At 39.0% G+C, this 24,611-nt stretch overlaps 1 protein-coding gene across 7 annotated transcripts in view; it reads left to right on the top strand.

Moving 5' to 3' along the window:
* PRDM5 (PR/SET domain 5) overlaps positions 1-24,611 on the top strand; it is a 148,760-nt gene that overhangs the window by 58,836 nt on the left and 65,313 nt on the right. For 5 of the 7 annotated variants that reach the window (XM_043513335.1, XM_043513337.1, XM_043513336.1 and 2 more), the window contains 4 exons: positions 735-892; positions 7,637-7,730; positions 16,558-16,718; positions 16,999-17,076. In XM_043513335.1, coding sequence (XP_043369270.1) covers positions 735-892; positions 7,637-7,730; positions 16,558-16,718; positions 16,999-17,076 — 491 coding nt within the window. The remainder of the gene's footprint in view (positions 1-734; positions 893-7,636; positions 7,731-16,557; positions 16,719-16,998; positions 17,077-24,611) is intronic. The other 2 variants (XM_043513338.1, XM_038401067.2) reach the window with 1 other exon arrangement.

Below are 24,611 nucleotides of genomic sequence, written 5' to 3'. Positions count from 1 at the left end.
GTCTGCAGGTCTGGCAGCATTATGTGAATTGACACTGCCAGCGTTTTTGATCATTGGAACCTGGCATTTCTAGATGTTTCATCCAGTAATTAGAAACATCAGCCAACACAATGGAAGCGCCAACTTAGTTCTGTCAAATACATTAAAGTTTAAACATACAGGATTTTGTAATAGCGGAGCCTTTTAATATATCTGCTTTCTTGGTTTCAACATACTGCAATCGCATTTATTTTAAAATAAGCTTTATCCAGAGGCTTTTATCTTACGTTTGATGCTGTTGGATGAGACTACAGGGCTTGGGTTTGAGTCACCAGTTCAAGCAGAAAGGCTTTTGCATAGCAACTTTTGGTTTTCGAAACTAATATGATATGTATATTTTTAATTAACTTTTAAAACATTTAAACTGTCATGCCCTCTTTCACATTTGTAATCTGGAAACAGGCTTTTCCTCTTTGAAGTCATTCTCTTTTGATTTAAGCTAATTAATCAGAATTTAGTGTTAGCAATGATTATTGCAAAGAATGTGCCAATTTCTTGAGATACACCATAGCTCATCTTTTATGAAGTGACTTAACTGTCTAACATAAAGGGCAATAGACGTCTTTCTAATTGGTTTAATCTTAATTGGGTTGACTTAATTGCAGAAATCTCTCTGAGGAGATGACTGTCTCTGCCTTTCATCTTCTCCCCCTGTATAAACAGGAGATTAAATGTCCCCCACTCATTTTCTGCAGAAAAACGCCCCTACACCTGCGAGGTTTGCAATAAGTCCTTCAAACGACTTGATCAAGTGACTGCACACAAAATAATACACAGTGAAGATAAACCTTATAAATGCAAGCTTTGTGGAAAGGGATTTGCCCACAGAAATGTTTACAAGAATCACAAGAAGGTAAAGCACTCTGCTGTTGTTGTTTACAGGTCTGCCAGCCTCAGATATGCAGCTATTTTTCTTTTAAATGGTTGATCATTAAGCTCTGGCATGCTTATAAACATGAGATTAACGTATTGGAAAATGTATTTTCTAGTGTTCTTTGTTATAACCAAGATCTCAAGATACTAAATGAATTCCAGTAAAATACAAACACACAGAAATGATTCTTCTGCTAAATGCACTGAATAAATCCCTATTTTGAGTCTTCTGGTTTGTTTTTATATGTTATCAAGTCAAATATTTATCTGATCTAAAAGGTCTCTAGCTTTTGGCTTAAAAAAAGAATGATCATATTTGAACAAAATGAGCAATAATGCTGTTGCAGTCATTCCTAATCGTACTTATCAGGAGATACTTTCAAACAATATATTATTTGCATTTGGTAGTGTTAAATAATACATTACTGAAACATCAGAAGAAACACTACCCTAAGAATGTACACATGAAAGGATGCTCTTTCTGTTGATTTAAACTCAAATCTGCCTGTCCTAATTTCTGTAATGTCTGTCATTACTTTTAACCCTACGTTACATTTTCAATGGCAAGGCTGCCCATGACTGCTGCTTCAGAATTACAAGACTGTATTTAAAAAAAAAAAATTATCTGGCTGATTTCCTGCCCAGTCTTTGGAACTCCTTGCTTCCCCCCGTCCACTTTGATGAAACTGATATACCTATACTTATAAGGTTTTCACAGTGTGGTTCATGTTATATGCCATCTGGGAATTTGGCACAGGATCTTTGCACCATCTCTTGTACTTTCAGTCATAAATCATATGAAAGTAATAATAATGTCTCTTACAGGATGAAACAGTGATGACTCCCTCCCCACCCCCTCCGAAACAGAACGCATGCACAAGCATGCTGAAAGACAAAGCTAGCTGCTATGTATATTATGATCATAACTTGCATGTGTAGCTTCATTTTAAAAAAAACAACAATCAAAAAACAAGACCTTACCAAGTGGATACAGTTTTATGAAAATTCCTGAAATACTTAATCTGGGCAGCTATTTCTGTATCTAAAAACTAAGAAAATCTATACATTTTGTTATGATAACCTTCATCTGATGTCCAATAGCGAGTTTTGCCTGAATAAGAACTTCAGAATCAAGCAAGAATAATGAATGAACTGCCATATCCTTTTGGCCCCATACTGCAACCCTTACTTAAAGTCAGTGGCTTTGCTCGTGTAAAGATTCTATGAGTAAACCTTGCAGGATCAGATCATATATTTGCTGAAGATTACAGATTCTGCTAACTGAGAGAAATATGCAAACTTTATAGTTGATCATCTGGTAAATATCTTGTTTAGTTTTTGTCATAATTATTTCCACACTTTGCAATAATACTTGTTTCTTGAGTCTGTATGCTAGTAATGCAGAGACTGTCTTAGTCCCATTAGATAAAGACAATGCACAGAGAAACAAAAAAAAAAAAAAATCTGTGCATTTAATGACACAACAGCGACAAGTCCTGTCAACCTCTTCAAGTCCAAGCAACTTACTTTATTTAAAACACAATAAATCCCTGTGTACATTGAACAAACAGCGTGGCACAAATTATATGATAGGAGTGCTAGTCTATTTGTATGGCCATGATTTAAGAGGACTGCACTATTCACAAGAGGTAGAGGGCTCAGTGACTTGTTGACAATGTAGTTATCCCAATGAGATGGAAATTTAAAACTTCTTCATATCATCTGACTCAATCACATATTTCATTTATGCTTTTTTTAATCATGTTTGTGGTTTTGTTTGTCTATATCCTCCGGGTGTGTGTGTGTGTGTGTGTGTGTGTGTGTGTGTGTGTGTGTGTGTAATCATATGGGAATACTGTATGTTTTATTTTCTTTGGGTGAAAGTAAATGTTTGCACCCAAATCGGCTGACAGCGCTTTTTCAGTTTTAGAATACTTTTACTGTACTGAAGCATATTGGTTATAAATGTGCAGTAGGAATGATGTGTGCTATGGTTAAAAAACAGACAAATAGTATGTAATGGAAAACTTATTTTCAGATTTGAAAAACCTTTTTGGCTTTTAACTACATCTAGCATTATATGACACTTTCATTTATAATAAGAAACAGGACGGAAGTGTTTTGCCCTCTTTGAATTTTATATGTATCATTTGGATGAAGGTTTTTCTGTTAGTTTGTTTGATTAATGTTTAGAGGATACCTAAGTTGGTGTGTTGTGGAAGTGTCAGAATAAAGTAGTATTTTTAAACATGGCTCAGGTTTTGGGGGGTGCTGCCCACTGTGCAGGTTAAGACTGGGCTTTTCAAAGAAGCTGAAGAGAATTAGGTGCCCAACTCATGGAATTTCAGTGGGAGATGGGAGTTAGCTCACTTGGGATAAGTCTACACAGCAAAAAAAACCCACTGCATGGTAATGAATCTCAGAGCCTGGTCAACTGCCCCGGGCTTGCGCTGGGGGCTAAAAATAGCAATGTTAACATTCGGGCTTGGGCTGGATCCCGGACTCTGAAACCCAATGAAGGGGGAGTGTTTTGGAGTCCGGACTCAATTCTGAGCTCAAATGTCTACACTGCTATTTAGCTCTGTAGTTTGAGCCCTGTGAGTCTGAGTCAGTTGACCCAGGGCTATGAGACCTGCTGCTATGTTGTTTCTTTTTGGGGTGGGGGAGGACGGGGTTGTTTTTTGCGGTATAGATGTACCCTTAGGCTCCTCTGAAAAGCCCAGTCTACAGAATTAAATAGGCACTTGATATGCACAGTTCCTTCCTGTGGAAGAGGAGAGCAGTAGTATTTAGTGGAGGTGAGCAGTTTTGGAATTGTGGTGGAGAGAAACCCTGTTACCTTTCATGATGGAAGGTCAGACCTGATGAAAGTGGGTGTACAGTACAAATTATTATTTTTTATACGCAGAAGTATTTGGCTTTGTTTCCCTCACCCCTTCATTGCCTGTTGACTTCATGTCGCAGATGTTGTCAGGGAAGAGAATGTGAAGACCCTTGACGAATAAACAGTAGGAACTCGGCAGACACAAGATGCAGAAGGGCCTGGAGCTAATCAAGGGGTATTCACTCAAGAAAAGATAGACAGTTGCATTGATGGCACTACCATGGGGGTTCTACTAGAATAAGCAGCTGTATGTTGGGGTTGAGAATAGAATTCCACAAGATCCATGCTAGTTAAAGCTTCCTAGGGAATGTTCCATAGCAGCCCTTTCCGAGCTGCCTTGGTCTCATCATCCTCCAGAAGTGATCCTTTTTAGAATTCCAATGGCTAGCTGCAACCCCCCCTGTAGGAATAAGAGTTGTGGGTGTCTTGGGTGCCACATCCTCCCTCTGTGCAGACTTTCCAACACGAGGTGCCCTGTGCTGGCCCAGATGCTGAATGAATCAAGTCTATAGTATATGCATTTCCATGCCATGCAAAGCACTGGAATGTATAAGCAGTGGTTTCTTAATAAGGATAAAATTCAAATGAGGAAAATTATTTTCAAGCATCTCTGCCTGTGTTGCACTTTCCTCTATTTACATTACTGTGTGAGCTGCACTAATGCAGTAAAATGCTTACAAATATTCCCAGTGTAGATGGACCTTTTCTGTGCTGATGCGCTTTCCAAAAACCTGGGTTCAGTCCTGTATCCAAATTTTCAACATATTTCAAGGCTCAGTTTGCCACTGACTTTGTAGAAAAGCGCTTTGGATAACAACTGAGTGGATTAGATACTTTTCCAAGGCCTTGATTCAGCAATGTACTCAAGCCTATGGATAGGGTTCTAGCCTAGGACTTGGAAGACCCATGCTCAGTGTTGTGCTTTGTCACCGACCTTTTGTGCAAGTCGCTCAGTCTGAATGTGCTTCAGTTTTCCATCTCTAAAAATGAGGATGATAATACTTTCCTACCAAGGGTATTTTGAGGATAAGTACATTAACAACTGTGAAGCACTGTGAGGTCTATGGACTGCTATATATCTAGCTTTTATTTAAGCATGTGAATAGTTCTACTGAAGTCAATGAGACTACTCACATTGTTAGTATTAGGCAGTTGCTTAAGTACCTTGCTGAATCAGAGCCTAAACTGGTAAATGCAGCCCAAGGAGTTCTATAAGGATAATGGGCACCCTCCTTTTGACTGCAGAAACTACAGGCCTTGGTGCTTGCTGCTTCAGCTTGCTCCCAGTGGAGGTCAGCTGCATATGAAAGCAGCTGCAATCTGTTCTATTATATTCAAATTAGGGGCATCACCTGGGGGGGAGATGTGTGGGGGGGCACGGGGGGATTGGATATGATAGTCTACACTTGTATGATTATCTCCTGCTTAGCATTTTTGCTACTGCATGTATATTAATCATATCTTTTAAAATACAAAAGTTGGTGTACACAATATACTGTGTGTGTGTGTGTGTGTGTGTGTGTGTACTATTATACAGTATTTTGTATATTTATTATACAGTTAAATGTAATTTTGTAACAGCAGCTAAAGTGTTATTAGTTGAACCTTCAAATTTCATGTGAGCACATCAAAAATACTAGGCCAGTTTTCCAATTTGGAGTCTCCTACTCTAGAACCCATGTGCATTTCTAGAAAACCCAAAGAACTCGTGGTGTGAGCAAGTGAACATCTGATTGTGAGAAATGTGTGATGATGACGATGCTTTCATTTCAAGGTGCACTTTCGCATCTATTACACATTTAGGTATTCGTCTCAATTATGAGCTTTAGAAATACAGTTGGGCTCCTATATTGTAGCTAAAAGGCCATATCTGAGAGAAGCTGCGAAGGGCTTTTAAGTGACAATGGATGGGTCCTGCACCCGTAGAACTAACAAAACAGAAAAGCATTCTAGAGTAGGGTGTTTTGAAATAAAAGGAAGGGACTTTTGCGCTCGTGAAAAGTGCCAGATTGACAGCCCTGGAGACTGAACCCTTCTATTTATCCACAGAACAGGTACAGCACAGACAGCAGCACTGCAAGCTTCCCCACAGTGTCTCATCAATATGTCTCAACCCTGTTCTGGAGGAACCACCTATTGAGGTGAGAAGGTAGTTCAGTCTCTTCACGCTCAGTCAATCCTTGGCCTCTCTGCTGAGAATGCCACTAATGGTATCAACTAATGCCAATTATGATGTGAACCTCTAAGAACCAGACTGAAATGATCAATTTATTTTACATAGCCATTTGAGGGTCATTCAGTGGCCTTTCTGCTATATGTGACTTAGGCTGGATTTGAGCTACAGACTGAGGTGAAAGCCTCTGTATCCCATTTTCAGTCATTGCACTGTCTGAGCCATCCAGTCTCAAGGCACCTTCTTAAAGGTACCCCCCACTCTCTTGTGGACATACACCAATAAATAGGTATAAAGTAGCAAGGCTTTGTTCTTAAATAAAACAGCACAGGACTCTTTCATTCATAGATACTTATTCTTTCAAACATTCTTTTGTTTGTTATTAATCTAATCATTGTTCTGGCTGAGGTTTTTGCAATCCACTACAGATGGCTATTAGTATACTGTAACATCTTGGTATTGCTAGCCATGAGAAAAGACATTTGGGTTAAAAATCAATGTGAGTATGTGACCCAAAAGGGCAACAGACTGCAGGTAAATAATTTCACTGCCCCTCTTTCCATCACTCTCCCACCCTGTTTGTGGAGTAGCTATGAATGTCCTATGACATTAAGGATTTCCCGCCATGAGGAGAATATAGAGTGTGCATTTATGAACCATGTTCATGTTTACCCTCAGGCTATGAGATTCACTGTTTAATGTACATAATTTTATAAACCATAATCCGTGTGTGTGATAAATCACTTCCAGTCACTCCCCTTTCCCTTGGGGCACAATAGCTTTCAATTAAGGTCCTTGTGAGCTAAATGCAGTATTTAGAAGCAGATTCTTTAAAATTTCCCTTTATCAGAAAATTTTAGGCAATTTGGTTAGATAACATATTGTACAGCTTCATTTACTGGCAATAGTGGGATAGTACTTCATTACAATAAAAAACCAGAGGAAGTGATTTGAAGTTTACAGAAGTAGGATAAAAGTTGATTCTTTCATAAGCTCCAGAGATCAGCATCAGCAGCTATGAAGTTTGTTTACAAGATTCAGCCAAGCTTAGCTTTCTGTCTTGTTTATGACTTTGATGAGGCTATTTCAGCTATGGTGAATTTTTACTGAGGTAAGCAAGGCTCTCAATACAAATACTTCAGTCTTCTGTTTCAAATTAGCAAATGAAGCTGAGACAAGGGGATAGCTTCTAGATTTGAGAGATTTTATTTTGCTAAATTTTAAATTGGTGTCTTGAGAATGGGCAGATCAGCAGTGGGCTACGAGTAGACTAATTAACTGAGAAAATGTGCTTTTGAGGGTGCACTTAATTTTGATGACGTTATGTATTTGGTGAAACGTCAAATTCTAGCTAGTAGTTTTTTTCAAAATATAGTTCTCTGTATGTGTACACACTGACACAGACACACGCATGAGCGCGCACACACACACCTTTTACATAACAGAATTCCAAGGATTTGTGGTGTACACCTATTTAATAGTTGCCAAGTTGTCTTGCAAAGTTCCACTTAAATGAAGCATGATGGTTATTTGAATCCTTTTGTCACCTAGTATGCGGAACTGCCAGGATGTCCCTTCTGAACTCAGCCTGCCAGCTACAGCTATTGTAATAACACCTAATTGATTTCCCTGATCCTTCCCCCTGACTCATTCTCTTTCGTCTGCAGACCCACTCTGAAGAGAGACCATTCCAGTGTGAGGAATGCAAGGCTTTGTTCCGCACCCCATTCTCTCTGCAGAGACACCTACTAATACATAACAGTAAGTGTTAATTCAGAGAGGCAAAGGGCTTCATCAGTTCACATCACTGACTTGTGGGAGGAAATGCACTGTTACACAGCACAAAATTAAAGTACATTGCTCCCGAATGTCTTGCTCCCGAATACACTAAATTGTGTTCAATTATTATTATAAAGATTCAACCCACAAGAGCCAGGAAATTCAGTAAAGTCTGAAAGTTTATCCTTGATGCCTCCTGCTCCAAAACATGGAGGCTACAGATAATCCAGTGTTGTTCCGAAGTCCTTTGATAAAGGACTTCTGCATGTTCCAGATTAAGTTGTAGTATTATGCCCATTTATAGATGTGGAACTGAAACCCCGAGAATTGAATGACTTGCTCAAGGTCACACACAAAGTCTGTGTCAGAATTGAGAACCCATGCTATAGCTCTGAAGTCCTAGTCCAGACCCTTAGCCACAAACCAAATCTTTCTGTCAGCAGCATAAATGCTAGCAGACTAGACAAGTCCCTATGTCTCCTTTAGCCCCCTCTGTATCTAGTCTTCTCAATCATTAAGAGACTTTGCCTTGCTTTGAGGTTTTGGGGTAGAGGTGCCCTCTTTACCTCTTCAGCAGAAGACAGGAGTTAGTCACTTGTGAGAGTCTTTATTTCTTTTTTATATTTTGTTAAATGAGTTAATTAAAAATACCTTTATAAAAGTATAGGGAAATTCTCATTATTTTACTAAGATCACTGTAGCTTTGAAAACAGCACTATTTTGGGGGGCAAACTTTTATTTACTGCAATGTAATATACAAGTGTTTTGTGCTAAGTGAATATGCATTAAAGAAATTCTTGGAACAATGTGGCTTTTTTTTTTTAAGGCTTTCAAAGTTGCTCGGATCTATTTTTTCAGTGAGTACTTAAGTTTGTAGAATCTTGTTCTCCTGATAAACTGAGCCAGAGTGCTAAAAATCTTTATTCAGCGCATATATATACTCCACTGCATAGAAACCCCTTTTTTAAACACTAATTTAGGGACTGATCTAAAGCCCATTGAAATAATTGTTTTCCATTGACTTCAGTGGGCTTTGTCTCCCCTCACCTCCAAAATATCCCAAAGTAGTAATGCACATTGAGTTACAGGCTCTTGCGAATCTCTATTTAAAATATCTTTTTTTGTTCTTTCAAATGGCTGGAGCTCAAAAATTCTTTTTGTTTTGTGCTTTAAACATCTTTGACAGGGGGAGGAGGATAAAACACACTTTTATGCCAATTTTATTTTAAAATTTTTTTCTGACTCCTGGCCTCAGGACCAACACGAACTATATAGAATATTTAAAAAAGCGTAAAGCAAACCTTTTACGGTTGTTACAATCTCCCCTCTTCCTGTATAGTTCCGTATAACAGAAGTGCTGACAGACTCTTAGCAAAGTGAAAGTCATCACTATCCTGTACTGAGTAAGAAATGGTTTAAATAGAAGATAGTGGTTAAAACAAGGGTCCCTGCTGTTGTAAGAGCAGCGCTTATGTTCCAGGTAAAGAACATTAAAACTCCACCCCTTCTGACCTCATCCTGAGATTGGCTATGGTCATGATCATGAGCCTGACATTTATTTCATAACTCAAAAAAACTGAGAATCATAGGCATTGTCATACTAGAGCAGACCAGTGGTCCCTCTTCCAGCATTGAACATACAAGCTGCTTCTGAGGAAAGAGCAAAACAAAACAAAATCCAACTAATGCTAGTCCAGTTTGACAACGCGGTGTCATCAGGAAGGAATTGTGTGGGGAAACTTCTTTACCACCACTGAGCAGTAAATTCAGGAGAGCATGGAAAACTCAGAATTCAGGCTTACCCTCCCTCATAAATTCCATCTAAAATCAATATGTAAATTATATACACTGTTACTTTAAAAGTGGGGTACTTTGCAGGCAGCGGTATCTATCATACTTAAACATTTAAAAAATGTTAAATTAGCACAAAAATAAATATATTTAATAAAAGAGTGCCTGAAAGTGCGGTTCCACTCTGAAAAGTGGATCTATGAAAAATGGTATCATGGAGTTTGATTTTTTTTTTTTTTTTTCGGTCTTACAAGTTTCCAGATCAAATGTGTTTAGTTTAAAGGTAAAACTTCCCCTTTCCCCAACTGCCAGCTCTGCAAACTCAATCTGAAATCTAAAAGTAAAGCTAAGTTCATCCCTATTCTTGCATATCCCTGCAAGATGACTAGGTCCTGCATCCTAAATTATCAGGGTGGGTTTGATTTTAAATGAAATTTATTTAAATCACTAGTCAGGGGAAGACTCTATTTTACTCATGGATTTCTACATAAAAGTGCACTCTTGTTGGTTATAACCTTAATACATATTCTTCACAACTCAGAGATAGATATAGGTTTCATTTTTAGAAGGTACACACTATACATTTTTTAAAGTGATTTATTTTGAAAACTTTTCAGATTAGTTTTACAGCTATATCAGAAAATGTATGATTGTTTGGTTATTTCACTTACCAAAGGTAATTGAAGCAGATATTTATGAAGTCATTGGGAGGTGAACTGTCTCCAATTCAACAGGTTAATCATTAATATTTGGAGGATTTTCTTGCCATGCTGTATTAGGAGGAGAACATCACCAGACAGACATTTAAATTCTTTTATTTAACTAAAACAATAAGGTTATGTAGTTTGGATTTTTTTTCTTCAAAGCAAACATATAATATTGTAACAAAACAAGCATAAGAATTTTTGAATTTAGTTAAACATTCAAGTTTTTTAAAATCAGGTTTGTTTTTGTTAAAATTGTTTTCAACTAAAACAGTTAAATAAAATATTTTTTAAAAAAAAATTAAAAGTTGACTATGTCAGCCAGGTGAACATGAGAAACTTAAAATACTGGCTTCTGCAGCTAACTCAGTTGTCTTCACCTTCGCTTTCCTGTTTGTTCATAATCTGGAAAAGAAAAACAAGCTTTCCTGCTTTTTCAGGTCCCAAACGATTTCTCAATTTAGAATGAATTAGTCCAAAGGAAGAAAATATTCTTTCTACACTGGCAGAAGAAGCTACTGCTGTGAAAAGAGAAATTATCACTTCAACAGTCTCTGAATCCAAGTGCTTAAGTGACTTCCTCCAGTTCACTGGTGTGACTTTCTTTAAAACATCATCAGCAAACATATATTTCTTGAATGGTTCACCCTGAGCTCTGAAGTTTATTATATTTGGCATTATGGAGGGATGATTGCTGGATGTCCATGTCAGAGCCAACTCCTCTTCTTCAGCAGTTAAGGTTTGACCCTGGTACCGAGTATTGAGAATAGTTTCAAGAAAATGAGTTGGAGATCGTGCTTGTCGCATTCATTTTTTTAATGCTTGTAATTTAACTCTGTCATTGCATATTTCTCTTTTTAAGATCTCACTCAGTTCCTTCCAAATTTCAACAGCATCAGTAACAAAACAGCTATTTCCCTGCATTTTGTTCAAGGCTACAGAAGTAGTCTTCAGGGTACTCAGCATGTGTTCAACATTTCTTTTAAGCCCAATGTTGAGAACTTTGGCTGTGATAGTGCCATCTATTTTTTCATGATTTTCTTCATAAACGATTTTATTCACAAACAATTTTTTTCACAATTTTGTTCATCAGATTAGGCCAGTTCTTGATATAGTGCTCAAAACAGTCTACTACTGCGGTCCATCATATGTCTTGTGGGAGAGTTAGCTTGGTTCCTCACGCTTTTTTTTCAGAGCAGCTGCTGCAAAGTGGTTGTTACAGAAGTATTTTGCACTTTTTTAAACAACATTAGCCTTTATTTCTGGAACACTGAAGTCTTTGGCTAGCAGGTGCATCAAATGAGCACTGCAACAGTATGTTATTAGCTTGGAACTCTCTTCTTCTTACATCTTGGATACATAGACCAAGCTGTGTATAAGACATTTGAATTTTGTCAGAGTTTGTTATAGCTTTTACTGCTACTTCTTGTAAGTATTTTGCTGAGTGTGCATTTCCTGATGTATCATGTTTCTGGAAGGAAAACATTCCCTTATTCTTTTGTCACACAACCATATACAAGAGGATCATTGTGGATATTGCTCCACCCATCAAGACTCAGGTTAACAGTTTTACCCTCTAGACCTTTTGCACACTGCTCAATTTCTCTTTCATACACTTTATCCAGCAATTTGTGTGCGACGTCTGCTCTGTTGGGTGGACTATATCCTGGTCTTAATGACTGAACCATGTTAATGAAGTGTGGGTTCTCAATCATACAGAAAGGAGAGTTTGTTGCATAAACAAACCAGACAATTTTTTAACCAATTACCTCTTTTTGTAATCTGCTGGTTCTTATCACAAAGGTATCTATGGTTGTTTTTGGATGATGGAGATTTTTTTTTTCTTTTTGCTACAGGTGATAGTGTGGCTATGTGACATACATGATGTGACTGAAACACTATCATTGGCAGATAACTCTGAAACTATAGAAAATTATGGTGAGCTTGAAGGTGGATAGTCTTCAGAATCCTGTATGTTGAGGATGGATTCTCCTAAACAAAATAAGTCAATGCAGTATTATCATACTGCTCATTTAGTATTACTCATTGCATTCACTGACACTCAGTACTACTTTAAAAGTGAAATTGAAAAAGGGAGATCTGCCTGTTTCAGCTATTTATTTTTATCACAACTACATCTAAAATGATAGTACCATAGAATAACAACTATATTTTTTGCTCAAACATGAGAATTCAAGAATAATCCAGAAGGAAGACAGGCAGTCCTTAAGAAAGAAGCATGAAATAAAAAAGTTTACCATCCTGAAGATCCTACATGTTCAGACCTGTTCCTTTCATCATCTTCAACGCAGCTTCTTCCTGAGAAGGAACACGTCTCATGATGTTTCATTTGGGCATCCAGGCCTTGCATTTCTTTGTTGCACTATTTGCATTTTGCACACATGCCTGTCTTACCCACAGGCACAGAAACTTCATTAAAATATTCCCAAACTGTGTCTCTTTTAGGGCCTGCTGCCATAATAGCTTTTCCCTTCTAGTGATAGAATGGTATGGTAGATCTCAAATCAATGAAAGCTACTCTCAGAAAGACCTCAAGACGTTTGGAATATTCTGCTCAGACAGCTTCACTTTTGTTTCTCCTGCCAGTTCCTCCCTTCTCCATTTATCTCCAGACTTCTTGTCCAGATCTGTTCCGCCTCCCACAATCTTCTATTCATTGAACTTTTTGAAACTTTGCACTTTTAGAGAGAGGTAAGGGATTGACTCTGTGTACACAAATTTGCAGAGGGACAATAGGGTTGAGGTCTATTATTGCTCACCTCTATTTATCTATCTATTTATTTATTTATTTATTTAAAACATTTTTGCCATTAGCAAGAATGTTCTCTCTGGAGACACAAATCCACAATTTGAGAACTGCAAAACTAAGCATCTCTGATGGTATCTTGTAGACTGAGCACTGAGTCCCATTGGGTAGATAGAAAGATTAATCTAAATAATCTGTATAGAAGCCCCTGGAGCCCCATAGGATTGGGTCCCTAATCCATGAACTATTGGAACTCATTTATAAAACTTTTCTTAAATATTGCATTATTATATTGTCTCATACTGTAGAATTAGTTTTCATTAAGATACATTCTATCTTTAGATAGGCTTTTTCCTCAAAGCATTTTATCAAAAAAATCCAATTTAAATTAAAAAAATTCAAGTGATTTTTATCCACCCTGTAAATTATGCTCTCACTTATACTTGTGCAACTTCTGACTTGAACAGATTTACACCAATGTAATTTATAGAATTTCATAATGATTCTGTTGATAATACATGAGAAGGAATATAATCCGTGCTATGCTCCTCAGAGCCAATGAGAATTAAAGTCAGTGAACACTTACTAAAGCAAGCAGGTAGGATTCTACATACATACGTATTTAAGAAGATCCACTGAGCAAGAAGACACGATTTTTACATACTCACTTTCAAGAGTAGAAAACTACACTTGCAAAAACCGATGAGGCCTATGCTCCTTATAATCTGTACCAGAAGGAGAACACAGCAATGAGGAGAGCAAAGCCCATGAGGTGTGAGTCCCATGTAAGCCATTCAACACAATCAGTACATCTTGGGGAAAGACATTTTTGGGTATATTATACCAGTGCTCCATTGGTTTCCTGTTTTGCTTTTGGATGCAATTATAGGTACAGATTTTGCATGGTAAAGCTCCGTGCAGTTTGGGTTCTAGCTGTGTGAGAAACACACCCCTCCCTGTGCACTGTCACAAGAAAGTAAGATGCATTTTCACTTTTATTCTCTAGCTTTTCTGGGCTAAAGGCAGAAAATTTTGATTAGTATGTTTTGTTTTTAATTTTAAAGTTGACTTCCCCTCAATCCAACAGAGCCAACGATTGTTGACTTGAAAATAGAGAATGGAAATACTTTCCACGTTTTGTATGTATGAAGTGACTTTTTTTTTTTTTAATAGCTCTAGAGCATAAGTAGTAGGTGGAAGACATTTGGCACAGAGAGAGTTCCTAGCCTGCAGACCTGCTTTACAGTAGTCTAGTGAAAATTGTTTGTGATTTATCAAAGTAATGAGGTGTTATACTTTGTGTACTGTAAAAAAAAAAATTATACACACACTATGTATAGTGGATTTTGTAATGCAAACATTTAGTAGGAGATTTTCAAAGGTACTTAAGGGATTTAGGTGCATAAGCCCGATTTGAAAAATCAGTTATACTAGTGCTCCTAAATCCTGTAGGGGCTTTTGAAAATCTCCTCCATAACTGTCTACCAATGTTCTATTGCATTGGTGCAGGAGTATGTTGGTTAGGAAAGTTTTCCTGTGTCTTCCATGATTAATGAAGGTGTGTTGTGAGGATAAATTGATTAATAAAGTAGAGAAAAGTCTATTTAAAACAAAAGGAAAAATTCCCTTTTCAGTACACTGTTTGGATGGCATGCAGTTAATGAAGTATGGGGCCACACACTGAATAATGAGGCTTAGAAGAAATTATTGAATAGCTTCTTTGTTCACTGAGTGCTATCCATCTTGTACATTCTGGCTCTTACCCTGCATAATACTTAAAGATATGTGTTTAACTTTAAGTTTGTTAGTAGACCCATTTTCTGTGTGCTTAAGTGCTTTACTGGATTGAGGCGAGTACATAGCACCTTACAGGATCCATTAATGTCTTTTGGAAAAAAAATAGTATATAGTCCATGCAATTAAAGACTGACTGTATCATGAAGTGTGCACACAAGGGGACAGAGTTAAGGTTGGGTCCACAGCCTCAGTTTTGGCATTTCTAACTTTTGGGGGCTTCACTTTAGAACAAATTACTTTAATCAGAATGTTAATTGACTTTACTTGCACGTTACACAGGTGGATGTTACTAAAGGAAAGGGATTCCAAAAGAGACATCAGGCCACGAGTTTTAAAAGTTGAGAATGAAGAATTTAATTCAATATTTTGGTGCAGTTTTGGTATAAAATCTTGTCTCCATTTGCCTCAGATGCTGCTGCTTTTGCTCCCAACTGCAAAGTGAATACATTTTTAGTGATTGATGTTATTGGGAAGAGAAACTAAAGTTCTGTAGGTTGAAGGATGCCCAACTGTATTTGCTGAACCATTAAAAGAAGTCCTAATCTTTATTGGCTCTATGGGTTGGATAATGCTGCTTACCAGAAGAGAATGGGTACAAGATCTACTTCCATGACAAGTAGAGTCTGTTATGAGGGAGGGCTGTTGCTAATGGAAAAATGAAATGTTTCATTTATAATAGTTACGTCTTTAAATAGCAATGTCCGTGGAGAGGTGGGTTAATTTGGTGTCATAAAAGTAAAGTTATGCAATAAGGAAATGAGTATTTCAGCCCAATTGGCATGTACTATCAGAGTGGTCTTTACCCAAAGGCCATTGAAGTAAATGGGAGACTTTCCATTCATTGGCCTTTGGACTTAGCCCAGAATGCACAAGGAAAACTGAACTCAGTGGAACTGAGATGGCTGTATTGTCTAATAAGTGGTATTGAGAAAGTATCCCTTGCCAGGGTTCAGGAGCCTGCAGATCAAAAAACTGGATTGGGAAGTAGGAGTTCCAGGGGATGATGACTTCCTTTTCACTTTGACTGCTCTTTGTTTTTTATGCAAATGCATGGAAGTTACTTCAGGACAGATGCACTTTGATTTCCTTTTTTTACCAAGATTTTGTGGGCCTATAGATGTTTTAAGTATGATGGATTTCTGAATGAATTTCATTTTATAGCTCAATACATAGTAGTTTTTTATCAAAAATTCTGTGTAGATTTTCATAATATGATACTTCCTCTCCTTTATTTTATTCGCTTTTATGACAATTAAAATATCACTGGCATCTGAGTGAGCATTCACGGAAATGAATGAGGCTGTTCTAATCTCAAAGCTATTGTTAAGGATTCTGCAAACTCAAGCAGGTGTCTCTGCATCAGTTATATAACTTAACATTTTGAAATTTTTCTTTGCGACCACAATAGCTAGAGACTTATGGTGTTGAGCGTGCTGCTTTTCAGATTAGGTATAAACCAAAAGGTCCTGACCATGTGTTCTCATTCAAAATCATTCACTTTCGGCAAGGGTAGAGAAATTAATCCTAACTTCCTGGCTAAATTATTTGAGTGATTATATTCTGCTTTCTTAGAACACCATATCCAATATAAATTTCTATTTTTCAGTTTTTGTTCCAGGGACATATGTCAGTACAACTTCCTCCATGTGGCAGATTTGTGCACCGTATTCCCTTTCTCAAGGGATTAGAGAGTTAACATGATTCCTGACATTAGCTGGTGTGTTTACACCTTGCTTTTCTATTTATTAAGGTGAGAGGACCTTCAAGTGTGATCACTGTGATGCTACCTTCAAAAGGAAGGACACGTTAAATGTTCACATCCAAGTTGTGCATGATGGACATAAGAAATATAAATGTGATCTGTGTGACAAAGCCTTTGTTACGCCTTCAGTACTTAAGAGTCATAAAAAAGTGAGTATAATCAGCTCCACTGAATTTTCATTCATTTCCTTATTCGTTTACCCTCAAGACTGTGACTAAACATAATATCCCTCAATGTTCCTTTATGGTGTTTTTCTTTCAGTAAAAAGTTATCGGTTATTTTTAACGAGAACAAACATAATGTTTGCTTATTTCAATACTGGGGTTGCTGGTGGCATCCAGAGTCTAGAAGGTTCATAGGTAAAAGTCCTTTCTAAACACTCCAGCATTGGGTGTGTTGCAGAGGTGACTTGTTGCACTGCTCTTACAGCACTTCTATCTACCAGTCCATAGAGCGGCATTGGTGTCAGCTTTAGAAGAGGCCACTTGCTCACCTTCCTGGTCAGAGGTAAGGTGTCAACTTAAGTAAATGTTAATAGGAATGAATGTGGAGAAAATAACTGAACAAAATGACTAGCCACAATAAATGGTCTCCAGTGCTGCCACCAAATGTAGAATATGAGAGAATCTACTAAAAAACATTGTGTATGTATTCTTAACTTTACAGTTTGAATTGGCACCCACACGCTTGTGTATATGTTTGTATAAAACATAAACCTTTAACTTTTTTTTATAGATTAACAGCAAAACCAAGTGTAATTGTGGTATTTATGTACAGCAATTTAACAGTGAGATTATGTGAAGCACTGATTATTTACATTATAATTAGGTTCCTACCAAATTCACAGTCCATTGTGGTCAATTTCACGGTCATAGGATTTTTAAAATAGTAAATTTCATGATTTCAGCTATTTAAATCTGAAATTTCAGTGTTGTAATTGTAGGGGTCCTGACCTAAAAAGGAGTTGGGGGGGAGGCTACAAGGTTATTGTAGGGGGAGGTTGCGATACTGCTACCCTTTCTTCTGCGCTGCTGCTGTCAGTGGCGTTGCCTTCAGAGCTGAGCAGCTGGAGAGCAGCTGGCTGGGAGCCCAGCTCTGAAGGCAGAGTCACCACCAGTAGCAGCACAGAAGAAGGAGGGCATGGTATGGTATTGCCACCCTTACTTCTGCGCTGCTTCTGGCAGTGCTGGGGTCTCATTCAGTAGCTGCCGCTCCCCAGCACTGAAGGCAGCACAGAAGTAAGGGTGGCAATTCCACAACCCCCCTAAAATAACCTTGTGATTCCCCCCCCGCAACTCCCTTTTGGGTCAGGACCCCCAATTTGAAAAACACTGGTCTCTCCCTTGAAATCTGTATGGTATAGGGTAAAAGCACACAAAAGACCAGATTTCATGGGCGAGAGACCAGATTTCACAGTCTGTGACGTGTTTTTCATGTCTGTGAATTTGGTCGGGCCCTAATTATCATACTAGTGAGTTTAGCATTGAGGATGCTCATACAAACGAATTACAAAAGGGAATTTAAAGTTTGTTGCCTTATGTTGTCTTGTAGTCAGTGCTTGTGTATATGTTAGCACACACCCTTCAGCCCACCTCATAGCCTGGGCTTGATCTCGGACCTCTGAATTCTTGAAGATAGTGGATTGCATCATCATCTTAGCTTTGTATAGCACCAAGCACGCAGTCACAGATTACAAATAGTAAAGGGGCCAGTTAAGGATAGAATGGATTTTTTTGGTGGTTTATTTTTTGTTTTTGTGTGTTTACAGTTTTAACCTTTACTTAAATATATTTAAGTGCATTGATTGATCTCCATTTGTTTGTTTTACTGGTATCTGTTTTGAAGTCACAGTTCTCATTTACTCACATTTAAATACATATTGTATTACTATTTCATATTTATATTAAAATATTTAATATTTAAATTACAATAGTGCATAGATGAGGACAAAAGTATTTTTTAATAGTTACCTTTTGATGGACGTAGTGGCAAAATCATCTGAACCTTTACTATGCTATAGCTTCCACATTGCTACTACTGATGAAGAATTAGGGTTATAAAATTGGCTTGTTAACACAAAGCCAGAAAGCGGTACTGAGAGCAAGCTGAAATAGAAAAACACATCCCTAGGGTGGGACACTTGTGAAAACTAGTAGATGATGGTATCTTATGTTTAAGCTTTTCAACAGAGCTGGAGGTGGGGAGCTTGGAGAGTTCCTGTTCCTTTTCCACATTTTATCTTTGTTTAGTTTTTCCTCTTGTATCTGGTTCCTTTTTCTTTCTGCTCCATCTTCCCTCTTTTGGGGTTGTGCAAAGGACTAGGGTGTAGGCAGTTGGCCTAATGGTCCTGGCTGGGCTGGTGTCCACAAGTCAAAGATGGCCACGAAGTATAGTCAGCAAGCAGGGATCAGAGTAATCACTAGAGCCAGGATTGATCAACGAGAGTCAGCGTTAGGATCAGGCTGTGTCTGAGACTGGAGATCAGAAAGCAAGGTGAGATCTGAAGTCACAGCAGGCCAGAAGTCTGTGTTGCTGTCCGGACAACTTCCTGGGAAACCTCCAGGGTTAAATAGAGGGCATGGGCCAATCAGAAGGCCACAGGATGCTATCACTAGAGCTCCTTTAGGCTCCGCGGGAAGTACCACCCAGTATCCTCAGTAATCCTTGGACGTGGCTCTGTATGACTTCCTGCTGGCAATGTGGGAATGTCAGCTGTCCCAGGCTCTGCAAACTTTGGGTTCTAGTTCCATGGATCCTCACAGGATGTGACTCTTTAAGATGTGCCTATCAAACATTAAAAACTTCGGCCAGCCATGCCCCCTCAAGAAAATGGATGCTAGATTTTTGTGAAAAAGCATTAACCAATTTCACTCAGTGCTGAATAGTGTAGTGTGTGTATGTGCTTTTTTATACTTTTTGTGTTAATGCTGGTTTATCGTCATTTGGTTATGATTACTAAACGAAGCACTTTTGCTGAAAGCTTGACTTGTAATTTACTCTTTTAGAGCAGATTAAAATAGTAGAATAAGATATTAATTCTTTGGTACAATGATGATCTGCTCTTCCTCCGACAAAGATTATCATGCTCATCAAATGGCTACTTACTTAGATTTTTGTTTGAAACTGCACTACTTTGAGATACCACAACAAAATGGATTGCTTTCAATATCTCCGATTGATTTTTAATTAGTAATGATATGTTGAATAAACAAAGTAAATAAATTTAAAATTGTGATCTTCTAGTCAAGAAAATCAAGTTCGTATTATTTTGGTTAAGAATAAATATATAGATTGTAAAACCATGTGTAAAATCTAAAAATCTAAGTAATTTTTTCCATTTTTTCTTTCCATTTTTATGAATGAGACCGAAAATGTGTGGAAAAAGAATTTGTGACCTCTCTCATTTACCATGTATCATCAGGGTTGTGTGTGACTTTTTTTTGTTTTGTTTTGGTTTGGTTTTTTGAGAGTACAGGAAAAAATTATTTTTAAAATAAGATTGTCATGGAATGCTACAAAAATAGCAGAATCCACCTATAAAAAGATAGGCCTAAGAGGGTTATAGAAAGAGTTTATGCTGCCACTGTCCAATCCTTTATGCATGTAGTCGTTCAGCAGACTGGAAACCCTGATCCTTTTATAGGTACTGTTTAATTGCATAGAGAGTTTGAGGGTAGATCAAAGTTGAGCTACTTTATTCTCTCTAATATACGCTATTATGTTTAAATGTATAGAAATAATTTCTACAAGGAAGAATATTATAAATAAATATTGAATACTTTAAATCTATTAATTCATTAGCTTATTAAATTAATATACTTTATATTATATAATATTATTTATGTAAACTAAATCTAAGGAGCAAATAGAAGGGTCTTTTAAAAAACACTTCTGGGGACACTATTTACCTAAAACACAGTGCACATATGGTTATAGCTGTAGCTCTGAAAATGCAAACTTGCCCTTAACACTGTCAAAACATAATGGAGGAAATAAGTTTATTCCTATTAATTATACACACTGATAGAAGTTTCTTGGGATAACCTGACATATCCATTTCTTCCCTTAATCAGCCCTTGCTTCTAGTATTATACTTTGAAAGAATGTTACTCCTTGATATGCTCAGTAGGACTGATGAATGATGGAACTCCAGTTCTATTTCCAGGAAGTGACTTCTGAGTTTCAGGTTCTCAAAAAACCCAGTGTCATCACATCTTTTCTTTAGCTGTAGGCAAATACTATATCTCAGTTGCCTTCTTTTCAACTGGTTTCTTCCTGTCTGTTACGCAAGCAGAACCTCAGACTTGCAATTCTGTCTTGGCAAAACAATGTCATCATTCAGAATGTTTTTTAATATGTAGGTCTTTTCCCCTTCACAAAGCATTATGCCAGCTCTTTTTCTTCAATTTTGTACATCTGCAGTACTGGCTAGAGCGAGGCACGTTGTAAGTATTTATTCATGTAGACCTTCCTTGTCACTTCTGAATATGGCCTACAACATTTCTGCTTTCCAATTATAAGCAGTTTTCAGATGAACATGGACATCCTGCAAACTATGGAATGGTTTTGTTTTGTGTAACTAATTCTCTTTGAAGACTAGAAAAAGCTGCCAAACTCCTTTTCACCCGTGACTGGTCTCAGACATGGTTTGAACACAGGAGTCCAAAGGTGAATAGCTAGTGTAGAAATACATTGTGCTTCTTAGCTATTCCTTTCTTGTCTATTGTAATTGTTTACAAATGATCAGTCATTTCTTTATTAAGGGCCCCATGCAGCAAGATGCTGAACTACTTAACTCCCACTGGAACGAGTAGGAGACAAGGCCACTAAACAAATCTCAGGATTGTGGCCTAAAAAAGATGCCTTTGTGACTGTTTTTGAAGCTTTTGGTTTATTTTCTATTAATTTTTCTGTTACAAGATGAGCTTTAATTTCAAATACATCTCTTCAACACTGATCTGAAGTCCTTTATTAAGTCTTCTTGCAGTCAAATCTCCTATTGAAGTTCATAGGAGCTTTGCATGTGTAAAACCTGAGAAGTGACTTCAGAATCAGACTCTACTGTATAGTATATATCTTTCTGTTTTTAAGTTTAAGCCTTCATTTTAAAATAGCTGAGATGGCAAGTAGTATAGAATTCTGATCCCCACACTAAAATGGTTTGGGGGAAAAAAAGGAAAATGTTAAGGATGTAAATATCATACAAAGTATCTCATGTACTTACAGATAATGGCATCTGTTTCTTTTAATTGCTTTTAACTGAATTTCTGAAGCTACAAAAACATTTCAGAGATGTGCTAATGATAGAATTTAATTAATCTTAGTTCTTATCTTTTCAAAGTTTGAATGAAATGGTAATATTTGCTCCTTCTTTGATGAATATGAATCTACAGTGGTATGTTTGTGCATGTTGATTTGAATCTGTATAATTTATCTAAGAACTCTGATACTAACTATACAGTGATCAGTGTCATAGGAATACTTACATAGGTTGCACATACACGCTTTTATATATTTGTGTATGTGTGTTGTGACGGGGCAAGGGCAGATGGCTATAGAAAAGTAGTGGGAGATAGATAGATAGATATATTAGCTCTAGGCTAAACAAATCCCTGGTACCAGGTGAAGTGAAATGGAAGCTGCTCCAGGTCAATTAAGACACCTGGGGCCAATTAAGAACTTTCCAGAAGGCAGGGAGAAGGCTAGGTTGATTGGGACACCTGAAGCCAATCAGGGGGCTGGCTGAAACTAATTAAAAGCTTCCCAGGTGGGTGTGCATGTCAGGAGCTGTGGGAAGAAGTTGCGCTGTTGGAGAGGCTGAGTAGTACACACCATATCAGGCACAAGGAAGGAGGCCCTGAGGTTAAGGGTGAAGTGGAGCTTGTGGAAGTGAGGGCTGCTGTGGGAGAAGTAGCCCAGGGAATTGTACCTGTCATGTTTCTAAAAGGTCAGCTACCATAGCTGATACTATTAGGGTCCCTGGGCTGGAGCCCAGAGGAGAGGATGGGCCCGGGATCTCTCCCCCCTCCCCCCTTTGCCCCCTGTATAATCACTGAGACTGGGAGAGAACAGAGACTGTGCAAGGCAGGATAACTTCTCCTTACCTCCCTCGCTGGCTTATGATGAAAATGGCTCAGTAGACTGTGACCCTTGTCTCTAGAGAAAGAAGGGTTACGTGGAGGGTCACAGTGAGCCTCTGAGGCTAGTGAAATCTGCCAGGAAACGCGGGACTCACGGAGGCAAGGACAGAGCTTTGTCACATCTGGTGTCAGGAGTGGGACTTCGTTCACAGCATGGCGGAAGAAAGAGGTTTAAAAAAAAAAGTGCACTGGGGTTTTAGATTTTTTGTTTGTTTGTTTGCTTTTTACCACAATGGAGGAGGTGGTAAGAGCTCTGGTACAAGCCACGGCAGCCCAGCGGGAGGCCACCCAGGTTCAGGCAATGGCACAACAGGAGTCTATGCGGCTACAGCAGGAAACCAATCAATTATTGATGAGCCAGGCGACCCAAGATCGTGCCCCCTTGAGAGAGGTGGTGGACCAGCTGAAGATCCTCCCCACCCAGGCCCAGGGGTCCAACGAGACACGAACCCTGAGGGCCACTGGTTGTCTGCCAAAGATGATGTCAGGAGATGACGTAGAGGCATATCTCCTCTCATTCAAAAGGACTGCTCAGCGTGAGGTGTGGCCCCAGGAGCAGTGGGCCAGCATTGTCGCCCCTTTTTTGTGTGGAGCGGCCCAGAAGGCCTACTTTGACTTGCCTGCCACTGACTATACCCATATGAAGGCAGAGATCCTAGCACGATCAGGGGTAACGGCAGCGGTAAGGGCCCAGAGGTTCTATGAGTGGAAATACCAGGAGAACAAACCCCCCAGGTCCCAGCTATTCGACCTCATACACCTTGCACGGAAGTGGTTACAGCCTGAGGTGTGCAGGCCGGAGGAGATTTTGGAGACCCTGGTCATAGACCATTACATGTAGGGACTGCCGCCAGATCTCCGCAAATGGGTAGGCCAGAATGATCAGTTCACGTACAACAAGATGATCACACTGGTAGAAAGATGGATGACAGCCAGGGAACTAACCCGACTACCCCATGAAGGCCCCTTTTGAAGCAAGCATCCGATCCCAACCCCGGAAGTTTGGGCAGCCAAACCCCCGGGGAGTCCTAGGTGGAAGAAGGGGGGGCTGAAAACCAGCAGGGACCCCAGAAGGAAGGGATTGGCCTGATTAGGGGGAACCCCAGGACTAAACCCCCTAACCCCCGGAATAGGGAAGTGATTAAAAGCAATTATAGATGTTATGCATGTGGGGAGTGGGGACACATAGCAGCACAGTGTCCCAGCACCAAGGAGCCTATGCAATGTAATTTGGGGGATTGGGAGGTCCCATGCTCCCTTATCCACCTCGCAGGGGTTGTATTAGCCCCGCATCATTACACCAGGCCAGTGAGGATAAACGGAACAGACTACAGAGCTTGTGGACTCTGGGAGTACTATCGCCCTCATATCGGGTAAGCTGGTAAAAGTAGTCAGCTGCTACAAGCTAAACACGTAGCAGTGACGTGCGTGCATGGGGCTGTGAGCCATTACTCCACCATCCCAGTGGAGATAGAGGTTCAGGGAAACCCCATTGAGGTGACCGTGGGCATAGTTCCTAAACTCCCATATCCTGTAGTCATTGGGAGGGACTATCCAGGGTTTGATAATTTACTCTCCCTGGAGAGACTGGAGGGAGGTGGGGACCCTGAGGACAGTGACTCATCACTGGGGGAATGTCAACCCCCGATGTTCGCTGAGATTTCTCAGGATCTGTTCTCAGCCCCCCAAAAGACCCGGAAGACAAAAAAAGAGAGGAAGGCCTTGGGAACCCGGATCCTGACCCAGGGCCAGAAGACCTCCTTAGTAGGCAGACAGATGCGAGCAGCCAACAGAGAAACTTCCACCACAGAAGGTGAACCAGAAGCTTCCCCCAGCCATGACTGCGGCGAGCCATTGGAAGAAGCAGAAGTCAGGCCCTGGGAGCTTGGGCAGGTTAGTCCC

Source organism: Dermochelys coriacea, chromosome 4 (genome assembly GCF_009764565.3).
Source record: "Dermochelys coriacea isolate rDerCor1 chromosome 4, rDerCor1.pri.v4, whole genome shotgun sequence".
Taxonomy (NCBI): domain Eukaryota; kingdom Metazoa; phylum Chordata; order Testudines; family Dermochelyidae; genus Dermochelys; species Dermochelys coriacea.
The sequence above is the reverse complement of the archived record's forward strand: the minus strand, read 5'-3'. Positions and strand labels throughout refer to the sequence as shown.